Genomic DNA, 26,218 nt, shown 5'->3' with positions numbered 1-26,218 from the left:
ATGGCAGACACGCCCTCCCAGTGCACTGGGCTCTGCGCTTTGGTGCCCTTTGCCCGGCCGCTCGCCATTGTTTTCTTCGCTACCGCCGCGGCCTGGATCTTTCTCATCGACGTCCTCCTTTCTCGTTGCAGACCGCCCTCTTTGGCCCACTCCCTTCGCCGCCATGTCACCCCAGCCATCAATCGATACATCTCTTGGACCTGGCCATTGTGCGCCTGTTTGTTCATTGACCCCGTCTACCAATCTGCCCTGTTCGCCCTGGCCCTTGGCTACTTCTTCTGGACTCACTGGAGTGCATATCGATGGATGAGATGGTTTGGCCTTGTCGCTGGAGCCGGCCTGAGTGCGACCTGCATCCTCGCTCTCGCTATTCTCTGCATCGTCTTGGATCCCACCATTCTCGCCCGTCATGATGCTATGAGCCCTGGAGTGGTCAGCTCATCATCTCAAACGTTTGCTATCTTTGCTAACACATCCCAGTACCTGGGCCAGTCATATCACGATCATCATCTCCTCGGCCGCCACTCTCCTGTTGCTGCCTTCCACGCGGGAGCTCGCTTCGTCGAATCGTTCAGACCACTGGATTCCCACATCCCGTGAGTATTATTGCCTGGGAAGTCCTCCTGTCCACTGGGCTCACTCAATCTTCAGCTTGATGGCGGCGGCATATTGCGAGCTCGACAACATGCTCATCACAGTGTGTCCAAATGGTGTTGACGAGTTCGTGCGTCAACATCCCGACACTCAAGCTTTTACCACCACCTTGCCGCGCACATCTCGACTCTGTGACCGGAAATCGTCATCATCTCTGTCTCCATCCTCATGGATCTCCACCCGCAAACCCTCTTCACGAGAAAGCGAGTGTCTGTCTGATGACGCCTATGTCACAGATGTGCTGATCCTCCGCGACCGCCTTGCTCGCCAGATACGCTGCTACAAGAGCGAGTTCGCTCCCATGTTGGATGAAGTGATTCGAAAACTGCAGGACCTCAACAACCACTTGCAATCTCATTGCATTTCTTCTCCATCTGACCTCCAGCCGCACCCCTGGTATCTCGAGTATCTCGACAATCCTCTCGGCTCCACATGTCCCAGTCCCCGGACTGCTCATCACTTCGTCCATCCCACCGTGGCAACCTGGTACTGCGTATACCTCCGTCCTCACGTTCTCTGGATCCGCCCAAGTGTTCAACAGCTCTTCCCGGTCATCTTGCGTCGTCCTGCCCAGCTCCGCCAGCACACAGCCGTCCTGCTACTCACCCTTCAGCATGTCTTTCCTCTGCTGCCGTCTGCGACTCTACGTGCCTTTGACTGGGGTCAAGAATGGGAGCACAGACTTGGCTCTCTCCGCGATCTTCCAGATCCTGCCAAAGTCGGCCGGACGCTTGATGGAGACGATCTCGACGTGATACAACAACTTCATCTCCAGGTCACACAGCATGAGCTCGACAAGCTGCACCTTGACGTTCATACCGCAGCTCAACTCAACTACTGGAAAGACCATGTGATTGACATCGCCAACAAGATCAGCGCTGGCGGCCGACAAGATCGAGTGTGGGATGAGCTGAAAGAGGATCTCCGTAGTGAGATCTCCAAGACCCTTTCGAAGGCGTTTGGCGTTGTCAGTGATTCGACATCCCACAACCACCACCAACACCAACGCTACGGCTTTGACAGCTTCAACAGCTTCGCGATGGAAGAGGAAGATGTCTGTTCCGCCTCATGGCAAGGTTGGGGGAACTTGACGTTGTGCGAGTTGGAGGGCTGGTCCAGGAGAGGCCGACCGATCGTCCCCGGCGTGGGAAGCGTGGTCATCCGGCCGGAGGAGTCCCAGCAGGGGAAATGGGAGGGCACAGTGCGAGTGGCAGATCTGAGCCCGATGCAGGATTGTTGGCAGCGGGTCGTGGAGTGGAAGAGCTTGAAAATGTCGCTTCCGCAGTGGTGATTGGAGGGAAAGCTAATGTAGAAGAGATGAGCGTTGGTCGTGGTCACAGGGTGATATTTACACAGAAAAGACATGTGCGGGAGGATTGAGAGAGATCTTCTCGGGAGCTTGTTCAACGTTTCATTGCACTTCTCCCTGCTCATCATCCAGATCAGCATTTCCCTCTCCAGAATCCTTTTCTTTTGCAAAAGCCTCACTCCTCCTCGTCGAGTATGTGTATGTATATAATGGGTTGGTTATGCAGAGACGACTCGCAATCATCTCCACCAAGTCGAAGTTCAAGCGACCTCAACCTCCACCGCCGCGAATGAGTATAGTATGGACAAACATACAGCCAGGCAAGAAACATCCAAGCGAGGTTCGTTTCCCTCGTCGACGAAGAAGAAGAACAGATCACTCACCCAAACACCGCCAACAAGAACAGCCTCGGTCGTCGAGAAATGAATCTAGCCAAGCTAATGTATCGTTGATTGATTTAAAAAGAAGAACCCCTTCTGGCTACTTCTTCTTCTTCTTCTTCTTCTTCTTCTTCTTTTTCTTTTTCTTTTTCTTTCCATTACCGCGTTCGACACGACTCTTGATGAGAGAGAGGACGTTCATACATGCAAAGGGGACAATGAAAGGGCCTAGTAAGATGAAGAGAAGAGAACAAACCCTTCCTAGGGAGAGGCTCTTCAAGCGTGGATGAAGCATTCAGGGGGAAATTCAAACACCTCTCTCCTACAGTCAGTCCTCCACGGGTAGGTTTGATGTGGCCAAGGTCAGGTACGACGGAAGGATTGCATGTCTCCTTTACTTTCCTTTCCTTTCCTTTGCTCTTTCCGAAAGCTGTCGCGATCCTCGGGTTCAAGTTCGAGGCTTTGATAGCACAGCAGAGATGAAAATCAGGTGGAGATGCGTTTCCTTGCTAGTGTGATAACAACGTTTCATGATGGGATCTATAACTTTTGTCGGTGGGTTAAAGCCTCACCCCTTCATCCCCAAAATCGGGAACGCCCACGACCAGCCTCGCCCGAGTTCCGACGTAGATGTACATGAGCAGTCCAAAACGTCCTAGATCGATGGAGTCTTTTCACTATATGCTTGCTTGCTCGGATTGACAGACAATCTTGACAGTTCCCCCCTCGGACAAGCCTACTCCATCACCGTCCGTCACCAGCACTTCGATCTCTCTACCATCAACTTCGGTGATGAGGGAGAAAGAGAGGTATCACGAAGCTCGGCGGGCGGGCAAGTCAGTCAGTCAGCCATCGCAGATGGCTAGCTGGAGGGAGGGGATTTACTCTTCATCTCCACGTGCGTTAAGCCATCCCTTTCGTATTTGACTTGTGTTGTGTTGATGTGAGATGACCATGGCTTGAATTGAGCGTGAGAGATTGGGTGTTCGAGTTGTGTTCCTTCGAAGTCCTGGTGGGATGGTGAGGCATAGCGGCAGTGGAGGTTCGAGGGCCCGTCTTCGTCGTTGTTTGAGACGAAATGAGACATGAGACGTGAGCATGCGATGCCTTGCTCTTGAACGACGAAAGACGGGCTGTTTCTGTAGCAGGGTGGGTGGGCATTCTGTGAGGCTGTCGTCGTCGTCGAGACTGCGCGTCATTTCTCTGGGTTTTCTATACTTCTGATATACTTTACACGCACCCACTTCCATACTCCAACATACTGCCCCAACTCTCCTGAAAAACTTCCCCGCACCCACCTCCACCCACGCATACAGATGAAGACCTGTCAGCTGAATGGACACAAGCTCATCGTAGTCTGAAGGTCCTCACTTGAACCCGAGAACTTGTATTGCAAGGCTGGTGAAGGGATTCGACGGGGAAGCCAATGGATGTGTGATTGAAGTCGCCTGCCGATATCGAAGTGAAAACGAGCATGTCGCATCTCCCAAACCATGCACTTTCCAGCCCTCAGCCACATTCGCAAGCAATACAAGTGGAGCGCTCAAAGTTTGCAAGTACTGCAACCGAAACGGAAATCCTTCTCATACTCGCCGACTGACTCGCCATATTACATTCCAGCACGCAGAGCAAGCAGCCAACCGTCCACCACCAAGATCCAGTAACTTTTGCAGGTCCCTGCCACATGCACAGCGCCGTGACTATTGCTGCGAGCGGAGAATGTAGCGCGGCGCTGGAATGGGCAACGGTGGCGAAGGCGGTGAGGTGAATGCAGGCGTAGAGCGGGCTTGTTGCGAGCGGTAGATGTGTTCGGGAAGCAGGTGTGGCGACGCGGGTCTCGGCTCTGGTGTCCGAGGAGTGCGGGTCGATGCCAGCAACGATGGCGAGGATGATGGTGAGAAGAACGCACGCTCAGCTTGCAGCTGTCGAGCCGCTGAGATGGTCATCCCGTTGATTGAATCGGCAACAACTCGTTGAAGTCGGCGTTGGCGGTTGTAGCGATGGTGACGGCGGTCGAGAGATTGGATGCGATCACAAGCACCGTGCTGCAGTTGCATGGAACGACGAGGAGCTGCTGATCCGGCCCCAGAACCGCTGGGCACAGTGGACTGCTCCCGAGCAGTAAGGCGAAGTTGTGCGTGAAGCAGCTGGTTGGACCTGCGAATCGAACGGCTGGCTCTGATTGGTAAGACTTGGTGACGCTGAGGTGGTGCTGGGATCCTGGCAGCTGGGACTGGGTTGTCTGGAGTTGCTGGAGGTGGTGGCTGAGTGCATGGTGAGAAGCCATACTCGCTCACAGCAAATGCAGAAAGAGGGTTGGCAGTACGACGGTGAACTTGAGCAGAAGGATAGGCAGGGCCTGTAATCGATGCAGAGGAGGTGGACCTGGGCGGATTCCAGAACTGAGTGTTGACGCTCGTCGGTACGTCGTGGGCTCCTGCAGGCTGGCGGTATGGCTCTTGTCCGAAGTTTGGATCCATATGCCAGCCACCATCTGCCGCGAGCTGAGGATTGACGCTCAACGGAGGGTCCTGTGGTCCTGGAAGCTGGTGATACGGTTCTTGTCCGAGGGCTGAATCCGTATGCCAGCCACCATCTGCTGCGAGCTGAGTGTTGACGCTCGACGGTTGATCATGGGCACCTGCAGGCTTGTGGTATGGCTCTTGTCCGAAGTATGACTCCATGTGCCAACCCCCAACTGCTGTCTGCTCTTGAATGCTGCCCTTGCTCTCCCAATGCGGCTCCATGCTCCTTGCCCAACTCACGTCCACTTCGGCCGCCCGGATCGACACTCGACGATAGTGACGACGTCAAGGTAGTTGGGTTGGTGAGAGGGTGTGCTGTTCGGGCCTTTGGTGATGCGACAGTGGTGCGGGAGGCCTGATGAGGTGGAGGAGAGGGATGTGGGACTCTGCCCATCTGACAGGACATTGCCGCATCCAAAGTCGCAGCATCCACCACCGAGCAACGGCACCGAAAATGGGGACTCATCTGAGCTGCGCGTACCCGTCGAGCGCCTCGGCATGGATCAGAAATAGCAGGCGAAGAGGGACGTCGATGTTGAGCGAGATGGAGGGAAAATGAAGACCCAACGCGGCGGGTTGTTGCATCCAGAGCACTGGGCGCTCACCCGTCGGATCCATTAGGTCTACCATTGCGGCGGACGGGTAGACGGACAGAGGTGAGGCATGGTGCGGGTGGTGTTGAGGACCCATGCTGCTGCTGCTTCATGTGCCGTCCCGTCGTGTGTCAGGAGCCGGCGAACAGGAGGGGAATTGGGAGACGGCGCGCATGGCGGGCGGGAGGAGTCCACTGAAGGCGGCGAGGTGAGTGGGCCAGGTTGACGAGGCTGATTGCCGTGACGGAGCAAGCGACGGAGGGTAGTTTGGGATGTTCTGAAGGTATGGACTGTGTTGCGTGGAGTGCCAAAACGACAGGCGAGCTAGTCTGATCTGGGCTACAAAAGCGGGAGCGCCCGCCAAGCGCCCGCGATCCCGAGAACTTCACCTCATCTCATCTCGTCCCAGGATGTCTGGAGATGAGGTGCTGCAAACATGTGTTCGTACTACTGAACCCGCGAGCCCCGTCGATCCATGCCGGCACACGAGAATTGCTGGCTAACTTCCCTTCAAGCAAGACATTTCTGCTCTTCATTTTGCGCCGCGAACGAGCCTGGATATGGACGGTCCTCTTGCAGCCTCTCCTCGAACGACGACCTGCCTGCCGCTCTGTCCTTGCGTTCCATCACTGCGCTCTGCACGGAGACTGCAATAATCACTCCGAATCCTGCCCAATGACCCTCCACCATCTTGTTGTCGCTCGACCTCACCTCATCTCATTCGTGACGGCCAATCTACACAACCACCGCATGCAGTCTCGTCAAATGCTTGGCGGTCTGGATACTAACGCTTGTCTTTGTCTTCTTGGGACTGCCCATGGAAATCTCATCTCAGACGCGCTCGAAATGTTGTTCTTGCCGTCGTGTTGTGATGGTGGTGGTGGTTGTTGTTATTGTCGTTCCGCGCAGCGCGACGCACATACATAGGATCTTTACTCAGCTCATAGTTCCCCCATACCATCTCGCACTTCCATCTCTCATGCCTCCTCTACATTCTTCTAGTGGCCAGCGAACTCCACTTCTTCTATCTCTCCGGGACATCTTCCACTTGACGATCCTCAATCTACACATCTCGCAGCAGCTCATCATCTCGACTATATGATCATGAATCTGAGTATGTCTACTAGTCTACTACCCAGCATGCGTGCCTTCTTGTCTCCCAACTTCTTACTAACTTGAGTTCTTAGGCTGCACCAACCAATACGCAAAGCCTCTCCCGGTTTCTTGCTTTACCACCTAAGCACACTGCCTCGCCCTCTATCATGATACCACCTACTCGCCTTATGCTTGAGCTTCCGGCCATCTTCCATCGACATGCTTTCGTCTTCTGGCTGGCTTCGGGCAGTCGACTGGTTTCCTAGAAGCGCGCCTGGGACATTAGCCCGGCTGTCCAAAGTCCAGCCAGTTTCGTTGGTCTGCCGTTGCAGCGAGGAGGGAGAAGCGTACCAGCGAGATCCAACAGACAGATTCATCAGCAGCATGTCTCGTCTCAAAGCCTGATGGCTCTGCAGTCGAGATGAAAGCTCCATGCTCTACCTCGTTCCATCCATGTGTACGTCTCCTAAAACATCAACCACGCGGGCTTGACTGACCAAGGATCAGGCACTCGAAACCAGAAGCTTCGCTGGGACTTCTAGAACAGATGCCAGCGACTGTTATCCCAGAGCAACCTCTCGACACAACTCTCGAGTGCTGGTTCAGTTCTCTTTGCCGGATCCGGATTCAATCGGCTGTTCTTGGCCATCACCGCCTCGAAAAACTTTGAAGACAAAAAACTCAAGCAAGCACACACATCTCCACTGTTCCGAATTGCTCGACCAAATCTCGACTTCAAAACCTGAGAAGAAAGCGCAACAGGAGGAAAAGGCGGGAGAGTATGTGCAGGCAATGGAGGTTTCCAAAGGCCTGGCCAACCTTTGGTAATCGACTTTGCCTGCACATTTTCTCCTTCCTACCCTCTTCGTGCGACAAACCTCTTCAAATCTTGGTCATGAGATCCTTCATCGCCTTTCCCGCCAACTCTCGATTCCAAAGTCTGAGAACAAAGCACAATAGGAGAAGGTCGGGGAGAATGTGCAGGCAACGGAAATTACCAAAGACTTGATCAACCTTTGACAATCGACATTCCCTGCACATCCTCTTCTCCCGAACCTCTTCGTGCGATCAACTTCTTATCCTCTGGGTCATGCGATTCTTCATCGTTTTGCGACCCCGTCCGCCTGCTCCTCTCCCTCGCTCTTAGGGCAGAACGAAACCAAAGCAGCAAGAACATCAACGCATCCGCCCACCCATCAGAAACCAAACCAAAACATCAATACCATGGAGGCATTCCCACATTCATCACGGCGAGAAAGTCCCAAGCTACAACCCTCGAAATCAAAGGAAAAAAACCCCCCAAACCCCAAACCCCAAAATCAAAGAAAGGCACCAAACTCTAAACCTTGAAGTTTAAAAGAGACTTCAACCCCCAAACCTCCAAACCAAAGAAAGGTCCCCCCAAACCCACAAATCTTCCACCAAGAAAAAACCCGCCGAGCCCTCACACACAGCATAGCATGTGTTGGAGGAGATGAGATGGAGACTGAGCATATCCATCCCCTCCTCCTCCACTCTCAAGCAGTCTTCCTCCTCCCAGAAGACACTGGCTCCGCGGGTGGCGGGTGGGCCACCAATTACCAACCACGAAAGGGAGAAATCCTGTCTACCCACACGATCTCTCCCTCAAAACCTCCTAAGGCGCGAGGAGAACCATCAATCAGAAGAGGCGGGAGGTTCATCGAGTGTGTGTCTGAACAACACGAATAAACTTATAGCACGGAGAGGAACTGTCTGAGGGAGGGAGAGAGTGGAGCGTGGGAAGGAGACATGTTCTCGGGGCTTCATCCAAGGAAACCCAGACTGACGAGTCTGGGTTTCTTTGATTGGCATCTCTTGGGACTTTTGGGGGATCTCCGTTGATCTGACGGGTTTGGTCGTGGTCTGTGTAGAGCAGGAGCACTGAGAGAGACGGTGGGGAAGGGGGGAGGGAGAAGAATCGTATGTACGAAGCTTATCAGAGAGAGGAAAACCAAAGGGGGAGTGTGGGTGGGAGAAAGCGAGAGCGAGAGCGAGGCGCGGTGACTGTCAAGCCGTCGTCATTGCTGATCTTCGCTACGACTGTATTGCTTTTCTCAGAAACATCTTTCAATGTGACCGCATGTGTATCCATCTCGTGTTGTTCATCGCCTCATGTCGTCCCCCTATGACCATCTCTCCCGCAATCTTCATCCATATCCATATAGTCGCCATGTATCCATCTCTCGCATGTATCCATCTCCCCCGCCATGTCCATCCCACCGTCTTCCCATACCATTCACCCTGCCAAATCAATCTCACTGCTCTTCTGCCTTTTCCCGTCTCACCATCGAGACATCCCCCGACATCCTACGGCGTGATGACCACCCGCGTAGTCGTCATCACCTTCTGCTCCAACACCACCTCTCCAGCTCTCGTGATGGGTTCTGTGCGCACCAACGTGGTGATCAGCGTCTTTGTGGCGCGCGTCGTCTCGGCTGCGTCGTGCATGACAAGGTCCTTGCTTGTCGACGAAGGCGCTGTTGGAGTGCGCAAAGCCATGGATACGATGCACCAGAGCAGAGTTAGGACCGCGGCGATGATCAAGGCGCCAATGGCGCCTTGCAGCCAGACGGGTGGATCGTCGAGCAGGTCATGAATCGGGGTATCGACTGTGAAGAGAACAGGGGATCAGTTGAGGTCACGCATGGCTGGTTGCTGGAACCTTCGTCTTACCCTTCTTGCGACAAGAGTAGCACTTCTGAGTGGTCACGTCAGACTTGCGGAGGTGCACAAAGGCCGAGCCACGCTTGAAGCAATGGCAGCCGGTGCATTGTTGTTGGTGGCAGGAGGATGGGATCCAGTGGTCGGGCACGATGGACGTGGGCACGCAGGGATGCACGCGCGTCGACGTCAGGGCGTGCTCCTTCACCATGATGCGCTCCTTGGTCTGGCTTCGCGGAGGGAGGGAGGAGAACGTCGGCGGAGGAGGGGTTGCATCGCATTTGAAGGCGAAGCGATCAAAGGGTTGGTGTCGTTTGCTTGTCTTTCGTGTGGTGCAGGGAGGTGCAGTCGGCCTTCTGCATGGACATGCATCGCAGAGGCGGTGGGAGAATGGCCTGCGCATGGACAAAGATCTCTCGGGCCATCGTGTGTGCTCGGCGTGGCCACATTGCCGCAGACAACAGGTGGGGTGTTGGTCCTTTGTATGTATGAGAGCGTCATGGTCGTCGTGGTGAGGTTGAAGTGCGGTGACGCTTGGCGGACCGGCGGCGTCCGATCCGAACCGGTCGCCGAACCTTGTTTTTAACATCACTCCGTCTCCTCCCTCCACCATGGGAAGGACATTATCACGCTCAAGGTATCTACCTGGTTTCAGGCTTCAGCGACACATCCGAAATGGGTGCACCCGACACTGGCTGTGCAAACAACTTCTCCACCCTCCAGCCTGCCTGTTTCGGCAACATTCTGTGCGCTGAAATGCTCCCACATCGGACGCCGTGACCTCGAACCATTCGACTAACTGTACGATGACGACTGGTGGACTTTAGAATCGTGGAGGCACTTGCCCGGCTGTGAGCAGCAGGGCGAGCGACGAAATTTTCCGCAGACTCTTGGAGATCAACATCGAGCTGCAATCGGTTGAGGAGGACTTCAAGCCTTGAGGGTCCGTTTCCGGCAAACCGTTTTGGCCTTCGAGCTCTTCAAGGTTCCCAAGCAGGGCTTCTTTATCTGGAGTGTTGAGAATCATACTACCTTCTCGCCCTACTCAACGTTGGCCTCTGATGGACGATAGCACGGAACAAGCGGACGCTTCATGGGAGAGAAATGGTCGGCTTTGGAATGGTAAGGATGTCAGAGTCAAATCAATCAAAACCAGTATCACGGCCGACTTGTAGGTCTTGGGAAGTTCTCGAATGACTTGTGGTGCTCGTAGCTGCCTTCCTCTTCCGAAACATGGGAGATGGATGGTGAACCAACAAGCAGAGGCAATTTTTCTCAGCAAGCCATCAAAAGCCACGAGATATATGCCTTCCTCCCCGATCAAAGGCAGAGGAACCCATGCTAGATACATCGTCAATCTAACTTTTCGCACATTTCACGATAGCTATCGGCAACAAACACCACCTCCAACCCACGACATCGCCATGTCTACCCCAAACCCTGACAGCAAGACTTTTCCAGCCAACCACATTTTCCTGGTGGTCTCGCTTGTTACAACACAAAGCAGCAGCTAAGATCATCCGCACTGTCCCCTATAATCCGTACCACTACGACAGAGATGAGTCTTGATCAGTGTCCATCAAGAGAACCAGCCGCCATTGTAGCCGAGACAGTCGCCCGTCAGGACCTTGGACACTTGTATCGTACAGGAGTCTTCCAGTCCTCCACCGCTATAGCTCCTTCGTCCAGCTGGAGTGGAGACTTCATCCTCAGCGGCCTCGACTTGTCGCTTCTCGTCGATGAGACCTGCACCCAGGAGGAAGAGATATCCTCCCTTCCCTCATCCAACCCAACCTCTACCGACAACAAACATCAAGTTCCCAACTGCCTCTCTTTAACTACCTCTCACCACCGAGGAGATCTCAAACGCCCAGTATCCTCACTAACTTTCGAAGACACCACCGCCTCTCGCCCTGCTTTACTCCTGAAGAAGCAAAAGGTAGCAGCATGAACAACACCGATTCCCCCGCCAACGCCACTCGCACCCATGTCCACAGCCGAGGCCTTCACACCGCAATTCAGCCCGGCCATAGACCTATGTAACAAGCCGAATCACCTGTTACCACGCTGTCCGTGAGGATCATGCGCTGGCGCAGAGAGAGGGAAGCCTCAGAAGTTTATGCTTGAGAGGCTGATGCTTAGGAGGCTGTATCGTATTGGGGAAGATAAGGGGTTGAGGGTGCTGTATCGCACACCGTCGAGAGATTCTTGCCTGGGCAACATTTCCTTGGCCGACGAAGGCCCTCTAATTCATTGAACTGAATTGAGACCAGACAGAAGCGTGAGATGACTGGGCGGTATATTCCACCTCGAGGTATGCAGAGGTTCGTCGCACAGAGGTCTAAGAGATATGTATACGTTGTTCAGGGTGAGCTCCTCGTCGGCATTGTACGCCGTGCTGTTCAAAGAGTCCGTATCCTTGCAAGGAGGCTGCAGAATGAGCCACTCTGGTCCGTTCCCGGGGAGCAAAACATCCCGGGGACTGTGGGAGCCGTATAGACGACATCACAAGATAGAAGTAACGCACATTATGCCGGGAGTAAGTAGGGGACATTCAGAAGTGGAATCTGAGGCAATCTCTAATATCAAAGAGGTGCAGAAGAGGGTTGGTGATGTGTTTCGGCTCTTGGGTGGAGGTGATATCCCTGGAGGTGGAGGGGAGGGAGTTCGGGGCGGAAAAGGGAGAGCGCTTTGAGGAGTCACTCGCAGCAGCTGGGAGGTGAAGTTTGCGGCGAGAGAGCACTGGTAAGGAAATGTTCACCAAATGCTGGAAAGGGTTGAGAGGGAGGATGACTGGCAGTGCAAGCAAGGGATATCGAAGGGCTCAAGGATGAAGCGCTTGACGAATGAACAATCAAGATATACGTCTTTCGGTCTGTCAGTCTTGGAAACGTCTCGACGGCATGCAAAAGTATCAAGTGAGAGGAATGAGATGGGTTCTGAGAATGACTTCAATTCAAATTGAGAACAACTCGAGGTTCTCTTGCGATGAACGTTGTGCGATGAGGTATCCTTGATGTTGAAGGACGTACTGTAGCGACGCCTTCCGCGAAGGGCTTGTTGAGGTGTGCTGTGGAGATCTCCCGATCCTAGCAGACTTGCGATGGATCGATGTGCAGCAATCACTGCATAGCGCAGAGAGGCGACGATCCTCCATTTCCGCCAGGACCAGACATGGCAGGGGCAGCGCTCTGGCCGTCGAAGGTGACGGTGGCGTTGCCGATGTCTTTGCCATCGGCCGAAACGAGGAAGAGCAAGACCCCGCGACGATGGCCGAATTGCACCTTGTACTTGAGCTCCACTTGGCGCAAGATCCGGCCGTTGACCACTCTACTCTGATATCCGCTCAGATCCACATTGCTCATGTCTATGCTGATAGTGGCAAGCTTGCGGACTCCTGCATGACGGACATTGTAGGGGGCATCATCAAGGTCGCTGATGTAGATGTCGGAGAGGCATGGCTCGCTGCTCGAGTCTTCATAGACAGTCCGATAATAAGACGTCTCAATCTCGGTGGACTCGTTCACAACATCGCCCTTGCCCAGTGGCCAGCCCATGTTGCCTGCGCCTCGCGCAGTTCCATCCCAGTCCCAGATGAACCGGTCCTTCTTCTTGTGGCGCATAGGATCGAAGGCCTCGTGGTGGGTGAAGCCATAATGGAAGCGTGCGCGACGAGAGGCAGGCTGTATGCTGTGCAACCCGCTGAACGCCGCGCCCCGAACAATGGCAGACTGGGGGTGTTCGGGGCAGATGAGGCGGAGTCCTCTACGCTCACACCACTCACGGAGGACAGAGTTGAGGTAGGTGGAGTCGCCGAAACCACCAACCAGCAAGATGGTCTTGATGGTGACTTTGCCCGTCTGGCGACGCTCGGAGTCAAGCTGTGACTGCAACAGAGCCTTGATCTTGTCAACCTGGAATGATGTTAGCCTTGTGCAAAGAGTTGCCCATGTCACATTGCTACTAACCACCGTGTCGAACATGCGCTTCAGCTCCACATACTGCAGCCGAACAATTCCCTCGTCTTCGTCATATAATTGCGAGTCGGAAGCGTTCTTCATGAATAGCTGCAGCTCGAACACACGGCGAACGTCTTGAGACTTGCCAAAGTCTCGCTTGTGTCCCTCGAAATCCTTCATCAGACGGCTGGCCGGTCCACGCTTGTCCCAGGAAAGCATCGTGTACGCCTTTCCGAACCTAGCCTCCATCCACTTGATGAATTCTCGATCGATGTAGGTAGAGCCACACTTGCCGCCGTTTCCCACAATCAACTCTCTGAAGGCAAGCTTAGGAGTGATGGCGGTGATCTCGTAGCTGGTGAGATCAACAGTGCCTCCGCCGCCATCGCATACGAGGACGCTGTCACCGACATCGACATGCTGAGAGGACCCGCCTTGAGTGAGAGCGGAGAGTGCAGCGACGGCGGCAGCCTCAGGCTCTTGGATCAGAAAGACGTGGGAGTCTGGATGCGCGCTAAGCTTCGCCTGCTTGGCCGCCTTTTGAGCTGCTCTCAAGGTGTCGTGTTTGGCTTTGTCGCTCCAAACGGCGGGGACCGTGAACCAAAAGTCCAAGGGCGATGCCTTGAGGAGCTCAGGGGAGATGCGCTTGGCTAGAGACTCGTAGGCGAAACGGGCGACTTCGGTGAGGAAGTCGGCGCAGATGTCGACAGGAGTCTTGTTGAAGGGCTTGGAGAGGACGCCTTCGCCTTGGGTGAGTTCGAGACTCGGGTCGTCGTACTTGGTGGCGACGGCAGGGTCAAGGAGGAGCTTCATCCAAGCGTAGGACTTCATGCGAGGGAGGACCTCATAGCCCCATGCGTTGGTGGAGAGAGTGGGGTTGCCGTCGTCGGCGTAGGCGATGCGGGTGGGTGTCTTCCAGGAGTAGTCGCCGTCACGACCAGGACCTGGCCTGTAAAGGGCGAGAGTCAGCAAGATGAGACGAAGAGGAGCTGGGGCTATGTACTCACCAGTCGTTGATGCAGTGCACATCGTCGAGGACCTTGACGTGGGCACCGTCGGTCGACACCCAGCTGATGCCCGTGAAGGTGGTGCCGAAGTCGACGGCGACGACAATCTTGTGCGTGCCAGTCGACGGAGCGGGTGGAGGCATGGCGGTGTACGGTGGGGGAGGACTGAAGTGGGTGGTGTTGCTGGTGCGAGCGACCATCTCTCGTGCCGGCGGTGGAGATAGCGCGTGGTGGTGTTGTGGTGTTTGTTTTGGCACTTGTCTGGAGAGCAGGAGGAGGTAGCCTGGCATTCACGAGACGACGCCAAGCCGCCAAGCTTTCTGTGACTCCGTTTGCTGGTCAGCGCTGCACTTCCTTCCACCTCTTCTTCACTTCACCTCATCTGTCACTCACCGATCCGACACTCGCACCCACGAAGATCAGAATCCAGATGACATTTTCAATCCTCAACTACGCCAAGGCAGTCGTCATGGGCACCACGTCAGCAGACTCTCCAGATGCGCCCGCCGGATCTTCGTCGCCCGCAACGCCAACTGATGAAGACACGCCCGGCCCCAGCGTTGAGATGCCGCGCCAGGTTGATGGTGCTCGCGGACGTCTTGAAGAGAGGCGTGCTGAGCGCTCCGAGCGGCCTGAAGCTTCCGAGTCCAAACCCCTCGCTCCCCACTCCAGAGAGCATCTCCACTCGCCGACATTCTCGAGATCTGCCCTGGCCCAGCACAAGTACCGAATCACCAAGAAGTTCAACAAGCAGCTGGCCAACATGACCCATGAGATCGAGGAGCTGAAGGATCAGGTCCGGACCTTCTCCAAGTCCCAGCGCGAGGCTCAAGACCAATGCAGCGAGCTCGAGGCACAGCTCGAGGCTCGTGAGCGAGACATCCGCAGTCTTCAGTCGCAGAAGCTGCAGTCGGTCGAGTCGGCTCAATGGGCACCGCTGTCTAACTCATTCGTCCAGCACGAGATCAGCTCCATCATCTCTGCCATTCGCCAGTGGAGTCAAGCCAGCACTCCGGACGAAGACATCACGCTCAATGGGAAGAGAACCCGGAACATCCACTTGAATCTGTTTTGGCTCGGCTGTCTGCCCGCTGGCTTAAGTGAAGAAGAGCTACTCACCACACTGTCGGTCAACAACTCCCTAAAAAAGCCCGGCAAGGCATCCGCCTTCCTGCTGTCCACACTCACTTCGACATATCTGCTTCGCCAAGTGCTGGCCGATCCATTCTTCTTCTTCCAGGGCCCACTGCTCACTGGCACTCAGCCGGACCAGGTCAGACCGGTCCTGAACGGTGTGCAACGCTACATCTCGCATGGTAAGGTTTCGAAATGTGGCAACGATTCATGATGCTAATGGAAGATCAGGCAACAAGGAGGACGCCGAAGCCTTCAGATGCAAACTCGCTCGCTCCATCAACACGTCCGCACAGCAGACCAAGTCTGCGGCAGACGCCCTCATCCGCCAGATCACCAACACCTTCATCCAGACCTACGCCGCTGCTTTCATCACCGATACTAAGATGAGGTTCGACATGTACGACGGCCTCGCACCCATTGTCAAGCAAACCATCGACCTCGCTTGGCAAGTGTGGACTCGCAAGGCTCGGCTCGACGTCTTGTCCTGGTCGCAGTTGGCGAGCGAAACCCCGCATGGAGAGTGTCCAGTCTATTCTTCCAGCTCTGGAAAGCTTGAGCTGCATGCGATGCATGGCAGGGAGATTGACGAGGATCCTCAAGCGCTCGATGATCATGAAGTCTTGCTCATCTGCAGCCCTGTCGTGGTTTTGTCCGGCAATGCGGATGGCAAGGAGTACCAGAAGCAGCGTGTGGTCAAGAAGGCGGTCGTTTGGCTGGGATGAGAGGCATATCGTGAGCAATGTGCCAGACAACAGGGAGATTGGTCGGTCGGTCAAGCGAGAAGTGGTGAAGGCTGAATGGGATTGATTGCTGGCTTCTTTGTGAGCTTAGTTGAGGTTTTCGCATGATGGCTCTCATAACACGAAACAACAGTTTGAGTTTGTGATTTTCGAAAAGCGGAAAAATGGAAGGTGTTAACTTTCTCCAAACATGCCCCTGCCTCACCTTCACCCAGACCCTCAGCCATCGCAGGCGATCTTGTGGATCAGTGCCTGAGCTCCCGTTCCTTGATCTATTCTCACTCGCCGAACGTGGTAGGTTCCAAGCGATCGTCGTCGATAATAATGCAAAGCACTCTGCTGGCCCTTTCCCAAGGACGCCCGATCGTTGAATTGGAAGATACATCCAGTTTTAAATCATACCCAAAACTGATGTCCAGACGCCAGACAAAAACAAAGTTCCATGATGGCTCAAAACCAATCGCAACACACATCCTCATATCGCGACCCGAAAACAACTCAGCAAGATTATACCACCTACCAAAAGAAATGCAAAAAAGAAATTCTGCCCCCTCGAGGATTCGAACCCCGGACCTCCCGATCTTCAACATGACTAGTCGATCCAAGCATCTCCAGCGCCCCACCGGAACGAGAAGATTCCTTGGATCAAGTTCTGCGCGATCCCCGACGAAACGGAATCTGATCTCGTCACGTTGTGGTGTTGTGGTTTTTTGTGATCGGGAGTGCCTTACCACTCGGCCAAGGGGGCTTTGGTGGATGTTGGAGGCGGGGTGTGAAAGTCGACGTATGTGGATTGGCTTTGAGGTGGGGTATCCTCGGAGGTCGTTCGCTGCTTCACGGCTGGCACGCTGGCGATGCTGTTTGGGGATGCGATTTGCTGTCTTCATTGCCAGCAACGATCATCTGCATTGCATCCTGGAAGCATGGGACATCGTCTTCGCCAGCCTCGTACATCATACTTGCAAAACTTGGGCGTGGTACTTTTGATGCACGAAATGCGCCTCACCTCCACACCACGCAAACCCTCGTCATGTGTTCGATCACCACACATTTCACATGGACAGACGAGCTCGAAGCCATCCAATGACCACATATCAACGTCGGAGAGCGGCCTTTGGGGTATGGATTTACTCTTCCTCTCCCAAGGGATCCTCGTCCATTGATAATTTGGAGGGCATCAGCGCCGTCTCAACAACCCAAGAAATAAACACTCGCTTTCCGTCCCTAAACGTTCTCCCATGCCACGGACTTCTGACACAACTTCAGAGAGGTAGATTGTTAGCAGTCAAGCTGTAGGATAAGACGGTGTTGACCATTCGAGGGGCTTAGAGAGAAGATAGCAGCAAAGTCTGGGCTCCGTTAATATGCGGAGAACATGAGAAAGATGCTGATAGTTCGGCGGGTACGATTCACTTCACCTCTCGACTGCCAAAGATCTCTAAACTCGCCACGACGATAAAGTTTGCAGCATATTCAGAACACAATTCTCGCTGTCGTTCGAGTATCTGCATCATCCATGCATTTTCTTTGACTACAGCCGTAATCTCGACCTCCCCAACCCCTCGACATGAGCTGGAGTGTAAAATTCTACATACCACCATCGTACATGTTCGTTGGGATCTGTATCTATCTTTCAATTCTTCGTTCAAGCTTTGATACCATGGATGAGCGAGGACTGTGTGCTTGAATGGTCATTTCAAGGATCGCTGTGGGACATATCCTCCTCCCGGGGAGTCTCCAGATCATTGGGTTATCAGATGTTGATCACATTGTAGAAGAATGAAGTGAATATTCTCCTCCTGCGGATCATATGTTACGGCGGATGCGAAGATACCTCTCAACCCTCTACGACGGCGGATATCTTGCCAGATGGAGGTGCTTCACGCCGTCTAAAGACAGAAGTGGTTCATAGAGTGAATCAGGTAATTTGGCTACAGCGTACATACTTCTCGGCTTGTCCTTCCACCAAGCTTCCCACCGCACCCCTTCATTTCACAGCTTGAGCGCAAGCGCATTTTTCTTAACATCTCAGCGATGCTGATTCGCTTCGATGTACTCTTGCCGGTGTCAATCTTTAGGAGCTTGCCTTGCCCTACTTACCCTCTCGCGTGTGATCAATTCCAAAGGAGCCTCCTCCGGGAAGTTCGTGACGACCTTTACATCATCCTGCACTCCAGGCTCAAACTCCTGGAGGATATGGTCGATGTCTTAAGGCTTTTTGTGCTTGAGGACCATGCTGCTGTAAAGGCGGCTGAACCTTTCTCCAGACAACAGTGGCCATCCTATTGCAAGGCCTTTGGGTCCCACCATCCATTACAAGGAGAGAGCATGTCTTTAGTCTGCTCGCCCTCCTGCGGGTTTGACATCCCCCGTGCTCTCTTGGGATGAGGGATGTGTTTTTTCGTAGCACATCGCTCACCTGACATTGTCACTCTCCCCCAGGTTTCCGGCGAGCACAAGAAGGGCGCTCCTGATGTCGTCTCAAAAAATCTTTCCCTTCTTCCTGCCTTTGAAGGGTAGCTGGAGTCCCCTTTCAGGTGTTGAGCGAGGTATGTGATGCTGCTTTCCCTCGTTTGCGAGCGAGACAGTCGAATGAAGTGGTTCGTTTCCTTGCAAACGCATGTGATCGGCTGCGCGAGGTGGTACTGGTCTTCGTCGCTAGTTCGGCGTGCTTTGGGGGAGCCCTTTCACAGATGTTAGCGATCTCTCGACAAGAGAACACATCATACTGGTTATCTCCCCATCCTGGCCGAGAGAGCTTTCTGTGCGGTCCATATTTATCGTGATGTCTATCACATGGATTCGAGATGTAGTATAGTTTGTCTGCTTTTAGCTTGTTAGAACTTCTGCTATGCCAAACCGTGAAACGTTCGGACTGAGGTACATAGCGGTCTTTGATTAGCTTGTGCTCTGTCATTAATATGGTTCTGCGGTACACGGGGATAGTGAAAAGCGAAGTGAAGGTGGGGTGTACAGGTAACTATTTTTATCCCGGCTTTACGGTGTTTTGATTGGTGAGCGGACCGTTCACAAGCGCGTCCAGGAGCCGAGCTTCCGGGGGACGCTCTGACCCCTCCCCGGTTCCTCAGCTGCCTTCACCCTTCTCCCCAACTCTTCACTATCCACTCCAAAGAACACCCCACAACTCCACCACCCCCTACCCCAAATATGCTCTACATGCTTTCTTGGATTGGAGACACCACCGCGTGATTGCACTAACAACCATCGGCGCGACTCATGACGAATCCTTCACAACACCATGACCATTTCGCAGACCACCTCACCGTACGGCACGCGCTCTCGCTCCGTACTGGACGGGTCGATGGACGGTGTAGTGAGAAGCAGCCAGCGACATAGTGAGCCACTGAGTGAACAGAGCGATGTGTCACATGTTGAAGAGGAAGATTGCATCCAAGTCGGATCGGCGAGCCTACCTAATGTTATCAAGAACGCTGCCGATCACCGCATGCAAGCGCTCCAGGACTTGCGAGCGCTCTGGCACAGGAACGTGTTAGAGGGTGATGGCGGAACTCAGTCTTCCCTTGATGAGGAGCTCGCCAGCAGCACTGATCCAGGAACGCTTGACGCTCTCTCGTCACATATCAAGACCGGAATGGGCTCACACTGTCTCAACCATGCCAAACAACTCGCTACATCGCCTTACAACCTCAGCATCTTCCGATTGTTTGCCCTATTCGGCCACGACGGGGTCAAGAGCAAATGGTTTCTTCAAGCACTGCGCGACTACATCCCCTACCAACCAGATTTCGCCATCGCCTTTACAACATTCCACGATCAAAAGAGAGAGCGGCAGGCGGGGAAGACGAAGCTACCTGGTGTGGATCGGAAGGCCGAGTGGGTGCTTTCAGACATTACTCAAGCGGCGAAGAAGATGGGGTACAAGCTGCCTCAGCGTCGAGGAAGGCCGGCTAAGAACAAGCGGAAAGACGATGTTTCCAGTCGACCATCCATGTCGAGTACTCAACAAGCAGGTGTGTCGTCAGCGACGGGTCCATCACTGCCGCAGGACGGGGTTGCTTCAAACCAGCAGCTTGCACGTGACAGCGGAGAGAGCCAGGCGCAGGCAACCCCTGTCAACGACCCGCCCCAGAACTCGCACCCAGCCGCATCGCTTCACTCGACATCCTCCCCTCCATCGAAATCGTCACTTCATGCGGCGGCTTCACTTCACCCGGCGACTTCACTTCACCCAAACCCAAATCGCTCCTGCCTCACCTCACCCGATCCGCCGGCAGCAAACAACTTTACCCCGCAAAACCTGCACCTCCCCGCTAGCAACAACAGACTTCCTGACACTAACAACACCGGCGACGAACAACGTGCGGGCACCCTGCCACCTCTGCACTCGGATGACAGCAGCAGCGACAGCACCGGCAACACGGAAGAAAGCGACGGCGACAACGACACCGATCAGCAGATTCCCGATCCCAGCCACCTCCTGTCCTTTTTCCGCAACAACACGCCGCCACCCAGCCGGCTCGAGACCAACGTCAGGCGGGCTCGCCACACCAAAAGCTCACCCGCGCAACAGCCGCACCCGGATGCTCAGATAGTCGGCAGCATGAGGGACAAGCGCAAGTCCGTCTCGTCAAAGGGAACGCCGAGCAAACGGCAGCGCCGGCCATCTTCCATCGCTGCGACCCTTGAGAACTCATGGCTTGATGTGCTGCAACCTTCATCCCTCGCCACCGGCATAACTTGTCACGCTCTTCAAGATGGGTACTGGTGGACAGACTCCTCGATTGCCCCCGTTACGCCACCAGGTGAGACTGCCAAGCTGGTCAAGTTGGGCAACTTCATCTCCGTTGGCACATTCTCTGGCCCAGAACACTCGCCCGACGAAACGAAGAACCCTACCAAATGCAAGATGCGCGGATTTGCTAGCCTGCAGATCAGCAACATGGCGATTACAGTCTTTGGACTTGCTGATGCCGACTGCGATGTGGCTGAACAAACGATGCAGGCGTTGATCCAGCGGCCAGGCATACAAGAGCTCTTTCAGGACAAGAACACGCACACCACCTCACGTTGCACTTTTCCCGCACCCAACACCACAGACCAGTCGCACCTCTTCATTGCAGTCATGATGGGATTGGCTATGAATGGCTGTCAGCCTACGTCGACCCCATTCGTGGGCGCATGGGAGTACTGCATTCGAATCTGTGTGGATCTTTGCGCCAGCGAAAACCTCGAGCTTGAGACCGAAGAAGACATCACCTCGCTGTTCGATGATCAAGACTTTGAAGATCCCCCGCAGGTGGAACCACAAGACTTGGCCAACTCCACTTTCGAAGTCCTCCAGGCCGATCTCCAACGACACAAAGAGCTCGTCAGAGGCCAAATCGCACATATCACCCAGGTCGCTGATCAATTGCAGCATATTCGCAGTTTCCTTGTCACTGTTCGGAGTCGGATCTCAGATCAGTCGACGTACGTGACTCGGCTCAAGGCTGCCATTTCCAGCATCCGCGACGTGCAGAACCACGATCCTTCTCAGCCAACGCCAGATCTGGTCATAACCTTCGAGTCGCGGCTTCGAGATCTGGAGCTTACCGAGAGGAAGACTGCTATTTTGGAGAAACTCGCCGGGCAAATGAAGAGTGACTTGGTGGTCTGTTCGGAGAAGAAGCAACGCATACGCGAGACGGCTAAGTCTTTGTTTCAAGCGAAAGCAGACCAGTACGAAAGCACTGCCAAGGCCATGCGAGATCGTGCTTCCTTGCTTGAGCAGGAAGCGAATGGGATGCGGGGAATGGTCGACCTCGACTGATGTTCATGGGCGCAAGATCGTGATTGTAGACGGTACGGGTTCACGATTGGTTTCTTTTGGCTTGCTCAAGCTTTGGTCACAATACGATTGGCAGATGGTAAAGGTCGAAAGAGTCAGGCAGGATGCTGGACGAGGAGGATATCAGCCTCGATGTCATCTCATGTTCATCTGGCACACCACAGCCCTCCAGGATTACATTTATGTAGTCTTACTGGCAACATCGCAAATTGCTCAGCACGTTTCACAAACCGCCAGGCCTGATCTCACTGAACTCTTTCTTTGTCATAGCTGGCGATTCGAGCGGCTTCCCCGATCTCGTCAGCGCAGTAGGATCAGCCCAGGTACCATTCCTGATTCCTGTCTCACAAAACCCTCACTTGTGCAAGGCGTCTCATCCATGCCGGCGACCGTACACGAGCTCACGGCGTACAGATTGGCTAGAGCCGTCATGACGACAGCACTTCCAATAAGCTGGCAAGAGCCGTTTGAATTGGATGATAGGTGATATTTGAGCGTGTATCAGACATCTGAAAGAGATACAGTGTCCAGAAGCAGCGCAGAACAGCAATTGCTGTCCTAGATTTGGAGCGCCAATGAGTGTACGCAACGAATTTCTTACAAAACGAGGTGGAATCAAGACCCTCGGGAACTGTGTCCTCAATTGACGTTTTTGGTGGAGAGGATTTGGTACCGCAGAGAGAGAACAGGGAGTCGCCGCAAAGGGACGCAGAGAGAGAACTGCCTTTTCCGGTCCAGCACAACTCACTCTACCCACTGGCTGCTTCTTTCCTTTCTTCGAACAATGAACAAACATCACCGCCAACCACAGCTTCCCCAACTATGTCATACCCGTGGGCGTGTGTGTCCGTCTCCAGGTCACACGAAGGATGAAGAAGCGGTTCGACATGGATTGGAACTAGGGGAGGACCTCAGATGACGAGAATACCATGGTCGCATCGTATTGGAGAACACGATAGTTCCAGTGCCAAACCTGCAGGATGAAGTTGGGCGCATACTCAAACCTCGTGGCTGGGTGATGGCTTGGGAACATTTCTGTGCGGCCGAGCAAGACTTGCTTCACTATCATTCAGCTCTTCGTACCACCAGTCTCTCACATACAATGCTCCGTGGGTTCCCATCCCACAGCTCCAACTGATAGAGGACGAGCTTTGTTACAACGCAACTCCTCGCCGTGTCCCCCAAACCCCAAACGTCCATCCACTCAGCCTCACCCAAACCACCACAACCATCCATCCACAGTCACTCAACTCTTCTCCGACCCCCACCCCTGGCCAGGAACCTCAACTTCCTTGGCTACCCACGACTCACTCAAAGTCCGTCCACCACCACCTTCGCGCCGATCCCAACAGGATACCAAACTCCCCATCTCCCCAACCCCGGAGCAGAAACCTCTCCTACCGCCCACAAGCCTCTCACCCATTGCTCACCCAGATCCCAGCCGCAGCCTTCTCCATCTTGCCCCACAACCAAAATCCCTCACCTCTCGCAACCCCTCAACCAACTTGAACGTCCCTACACCTACCACAACCTGTCTACAATCTCTCCCTCCTTCGCGGCCCGCAAACCCACCTTCTCAACCACGCGAGTCCAAACAAAGAGTCCATCCCCTGGCATCCTCGCCTGTTGGTGTTGGCGAGGAGTTGAAGATATCGTAGATGAGGATTGGGGGGCAAGGGTGGAGGGCGGTGGAGGGAGGAGGATTGGAAGGACGTGAACCAGATATGAATAGGCAGAGACGTGAGTCGTGCGGATGGTGTGGATGCTTCTTTAGGATCATTAGTAGGAGGGGTTGATGGGAGGATGTGTTAGTCTGGAGTGAGGAGTGCGGGTGGTAGGCGTTGGGGTTTGGTGTTGGGGTTTGGAGTTGGTTTTGTGGTTGGTTTTGAAGATTATAGGGGATTGGGGGTTGAAGGGTTGTTAGGGGTGGTGAGAGGGTGGTGAGGGGGTTTTGAGGATTGAGGCCCGCTGGGGATTGAAAAGTGTTGGGAATCGAATGGGTTTGGGCATTGAGGAGGGCTGTGTATTGAGGGGGCCTGAGGAAGGCTATGGACTGACGAGGATATTTGGGGATTGGTGGGGGGTTGAGGATTGTTAGGAGTTTGAAGGTAAGACTACAAATGATATACGTAGGGATTGGGTCTGGAGAGTCTTCCGGGTTGCGTTTGGGGGTTTGAGGTTTCTTAAGCATTGAGGATATAGGAGGAATGACGGTTTTTGGGGATGAGGAATATTGTTGAGGATTAAGCGTAGTTGGTGACGGAGGAGGCTTGTTGGAGATTGAGAGTAATTGCCGGGGATTGAATATTGTTGTTGCTTGACCATTGTTGGTTATCTGGTTTTGCGGAGAAAGGCTGCGAATGATGTACGTGAGGATTGAGTCCGATTCGGGTGGAGAGTTAAGAAGTTTGAGATCGAGGGGCGAGGGATCGAGGAGTTAAGGAGGGAGGAGTTGGGGATAGAGGAGTTAAGGGTGGAGGAGTTAAGGATATAGGAGCTGGAGAAAGAGGAGTTAGAGATGGAGGAGTTGGAGGTGGCGGAGTTACGGATGGAAGAGTTGAGGATGGAGGAGTTAGGGATCGAGGAGGTGGGGATCAAAGGCGTTTGGTATGGTGGGCTTGAAGGTTGAAGATTCTGAGGATCTCTGGGCCGGGATTTGGAGGGCTTAAGGGCTCGAGGGTTCGAGGGCTCGAGGGCTCGAGATCAAGGAGTTGAAGGTGAAGGGTTTGGAGTTCAGTCTGTGTAGATTGGCTTTGGGGATGAGGATTGGGAACGTTTGTTAGGTCTTGAGGTTCAGGAGTGTCGTAGAATGTGAGTATTGTCGTACGAAGAGTCTTAGGGAGTGTGCATAAGAGACTTCTGCATCTGAGTCTAGCTGGAAAATTACGAATAGGGGGTTGCGACTGGGCATTCTTGGATCGTCCCCAAGTTTGGAAATCAAGGAGCCTCCGTAATTGAGAGGTTTTGAGGGTCGAGCATTGTGAAATCAGGCCGGCCATGAGTCACCTCGAGATTAGAGTCTGGAATGTGAGGAGGCTTATGTTGTTGCCTCCGCTGATGAGCTGGTCGACGCCGTCCCCTAAGCTAAGCTGTGAAGTCTCGTAGAGGAAGACGATGTTGTGGATGCCGTCGACTTAGTACACTGTCGAATCTTCCAGCGATGCTCATTCTACTATGAGGATCGTCCCTTCGAAGTCTTTGCGTCTATTCGGGCTGAAATCTTGGAGGGACCGCACGATCTTACTAGCCTGATATGCCTGGCAAAGTTCGAAGCGAAAGCAGCATGAAAAAAGTAGTGACGACGGTGGAATGGACATCGCTCGCCAACTCACACAACAAGATTCCCACTCCAGCAACACTGGGTCTATCTCTCGAACCGTCATGTACACCATCGAAGGGGCGATTTCATCCTTGCCTAAAGCATCCCCGTCATCGTCAACACAGTCGTCTCTCCTGACACCGTTTCTCACTCTTTACCTCTCCCACCACAGCCGTCAATCCAAGTTCCCACATACGTTGGATCTGGCAACCCTTCCACTTGAAACCCCGTAAATAGTTTCCCCAGCCTTCATGGCTTTAAGTTGATCCTGTGGATGATCTCAATCTAGGAGGTACGAATCCGCCGAGGATTGCGGTGAATACGGCCCAGCGTCGGATGAGTAAAGAGAAAACTCTGTTAGGGGTGGCGAGCTCTCCCAATCCTCAAGATATTGTTGTCAAAGATCATCATTTTGATCGCCTCATTGCCCGTATGGAAAGCTCAGCCATCGCCGGTGAGTCGCTCGTCGTCTACAATAGGTCTCCAGGTACTGTAGTACTTGCGGGACGTCTTGATTGTTCAAATTGAAGTCTTTGAGGTGTGGCATAGTATCTACAATTGTGTAGTTAGGTCCTACTACGTTAGCGTGGAAGTATACGCTATCGACGTAGAAGTCTACGCTATCGACGCTGAAGCGTACGGTGGTATTGTAGAGGTCTACGCTACCGTCGTTGAAGTCTGCAGTGCCATCTCTGAAGTCCACGCTGCCGTCGTCGAACTCGATAATGCGGTAGTCGAAGTCTGTAATATGGCCATTGTACTGCTTCGTGCGTTGATATCGTTTGGAGGGAAGCAGATCTCACGATGGTTTGGGACAGATTCCATGTTCGATTACTGCATGTCTGACGAACTAAGATTGACTGCAAGACAATAAAACTGTCTTCGTATTGGGTAGGCGATGCTACAATAGAACGTTCCCTTGTACTTGGTGAACGCCTCTGGGTAAGAACAAAGTGATTGACCCAAGATCGCTCACTTGGCCACCTCAGTGGTCGACGAAGCAGCCTCT

General features: G+C 53.8%; 7 protein-coding genes across 7 annotated transcripts; 5 read left to right on the top strand and 2 right to left on the bottom strand.

Annotated features, from left to right (window-relative positions):
• On the top strand, positions 1–1,945 carry M409DRAFT_29500 (uncharacterized protein; the record flags this gene model as incomplete). Its single annotated transcript, XM_033809495.1, has 3 exons — positions 1–432; positions 481–596; positions 652–1,945. The coding sequence occupies 3 exons, from the start codon at positions 1–3 to the stop codon at positions 1,943–1,945; spliced, it is 1,842 nt and encodes a 613-aa protein (XP_033660939.1).
• Positions 1,946–4,043: 2,098 nt separating this feature from the next.
• On the bottom strand, positions 4,044–5,274 carry M409DRAFT_60307 (uncharacterized protein; the record flags this gene model as incomplete). The annotated part of the gene is made up of 2 exons (XM_033814428.1): positions 4,044–4,984; positions 5,109–5,274. 2 exons carry the CDS (start codon positions 5,272–5,274, stop codon positions 4,044–4,046), a joined length of 1,107 nt encoding a protein of 368 aa, XP_033660938.1.
• Positions 5,275–8,035: 2,761 nt separating this feature from the next.
• On the top strand, positions 8,036–10,018 carry M409DRAFT_60306 (uncharacterized protein; the record flags this gene model as incomplete). Its single annotated transcript, XM_033814427.1, has 4 exons — positions 8,036–8,241; positions 8,636–9,150; positions 9,202–9,720; positions 9,894–10,018. The coding sequence occupies 4 exons, from the start codon at positions 8,036–8,038 to the stop codon at positions 10,016–10,018; spliced, it is 1,365 nt and encodes a 454-aa protein (XP_033660937.1).
• Positions 10,019–12,360: 2,342 nt separating this feature from the next.
• M409DRAFT_60305 (uncharacterized protein) lies at positions 12,361–14,347 on the bottom strand (the record flags this gene model as incomplete). Its single annotated transcript, XM_033814426.1, has 3 exons — positions 12,361–13,152; positions 13,207–14,146; positions 14,205–14,347. The coding sequence occupies 3 exons, from the start codon at positions 14,345–14,347 to the stop codon at positions 12,361–12,363; spliced, it is 1,875 nt and encodes a 624-aa protein (XP_033660936.1).
• Positions 14,348–14,967: 620 nt separating this feature from the next.
• On the top strand, positions 14,968–16,063 carry M409DRAFT_37821 (uncharacterized protein; the record flags this gene model as incomplete). Its single annotated transcript, XM_033810801.1, has 2 exons — positions 14,968–15,535; positions 15,570–16,063. The coding sequence occupies 2 exons, from the start codon at positions 14,968–14,970 to the stop codon at positions 16,061–16,063; spliced, it is 1,062 nt and encodes a 353-aa protein (XP_033660935.1).
• A 3,277-nt stretch (positions 16,064–19,340) lies between these two features.
• M409DRAFT_60303 (uncharacterized protein) lies at positions 19,341–21,872 on the top strand (the record flags this gene model as incomplete). The annotated part of the gene is made up of 1 exon (XM_033814425.1): positions 19,341–21,872. The coding sequence occupies one exon, from the start codon at positions 19,341–19,343 to the stop codon at positions 21,870–21,872; it is 2,532 nt and encodes an 843-aa protein (XP_033660934.1).
• A 3,673-nt stretch (positions 21,873–25,545) lies between these two features.
• M409DRAFT_60302 (uncharacterized protein) lies at positions 25,546–26,083 on the top strand (the record flags this gene model as incomplete). The annotated part of the gene is made up of 2 exons (XM_033814424.1): positions 25,546–25,663; positions 25,776–26,083. 2 exons carry the CDS (start codon positions 25,546–25,548, stop codon positions 26,081–26,083), a joined length of 426 nt encoding a protein of 141 aa, XP_033660933.1.
• Positions 26,084–26,218: the final 135 nt, after the last annotated feature.

Source organism: Zasmidium cellare, assembly GCF_010093935.1.
Source record: "Zasmidium cellare ATCC 36951 unplaced genomic scaffold M409scaffold_52, whole genome shotgun sequence".
Classification (NCBI taxonomy): Eukaryota; Fungi; Ascomycota; class Dothideomycetes; order Mycosphaerellales; family Mycosphaerellaceae; genus Zasmidium; species Zasmidium cellare.
This window is presented reverse-complemented; position numbering and strand designations above follow the sequence as displayed.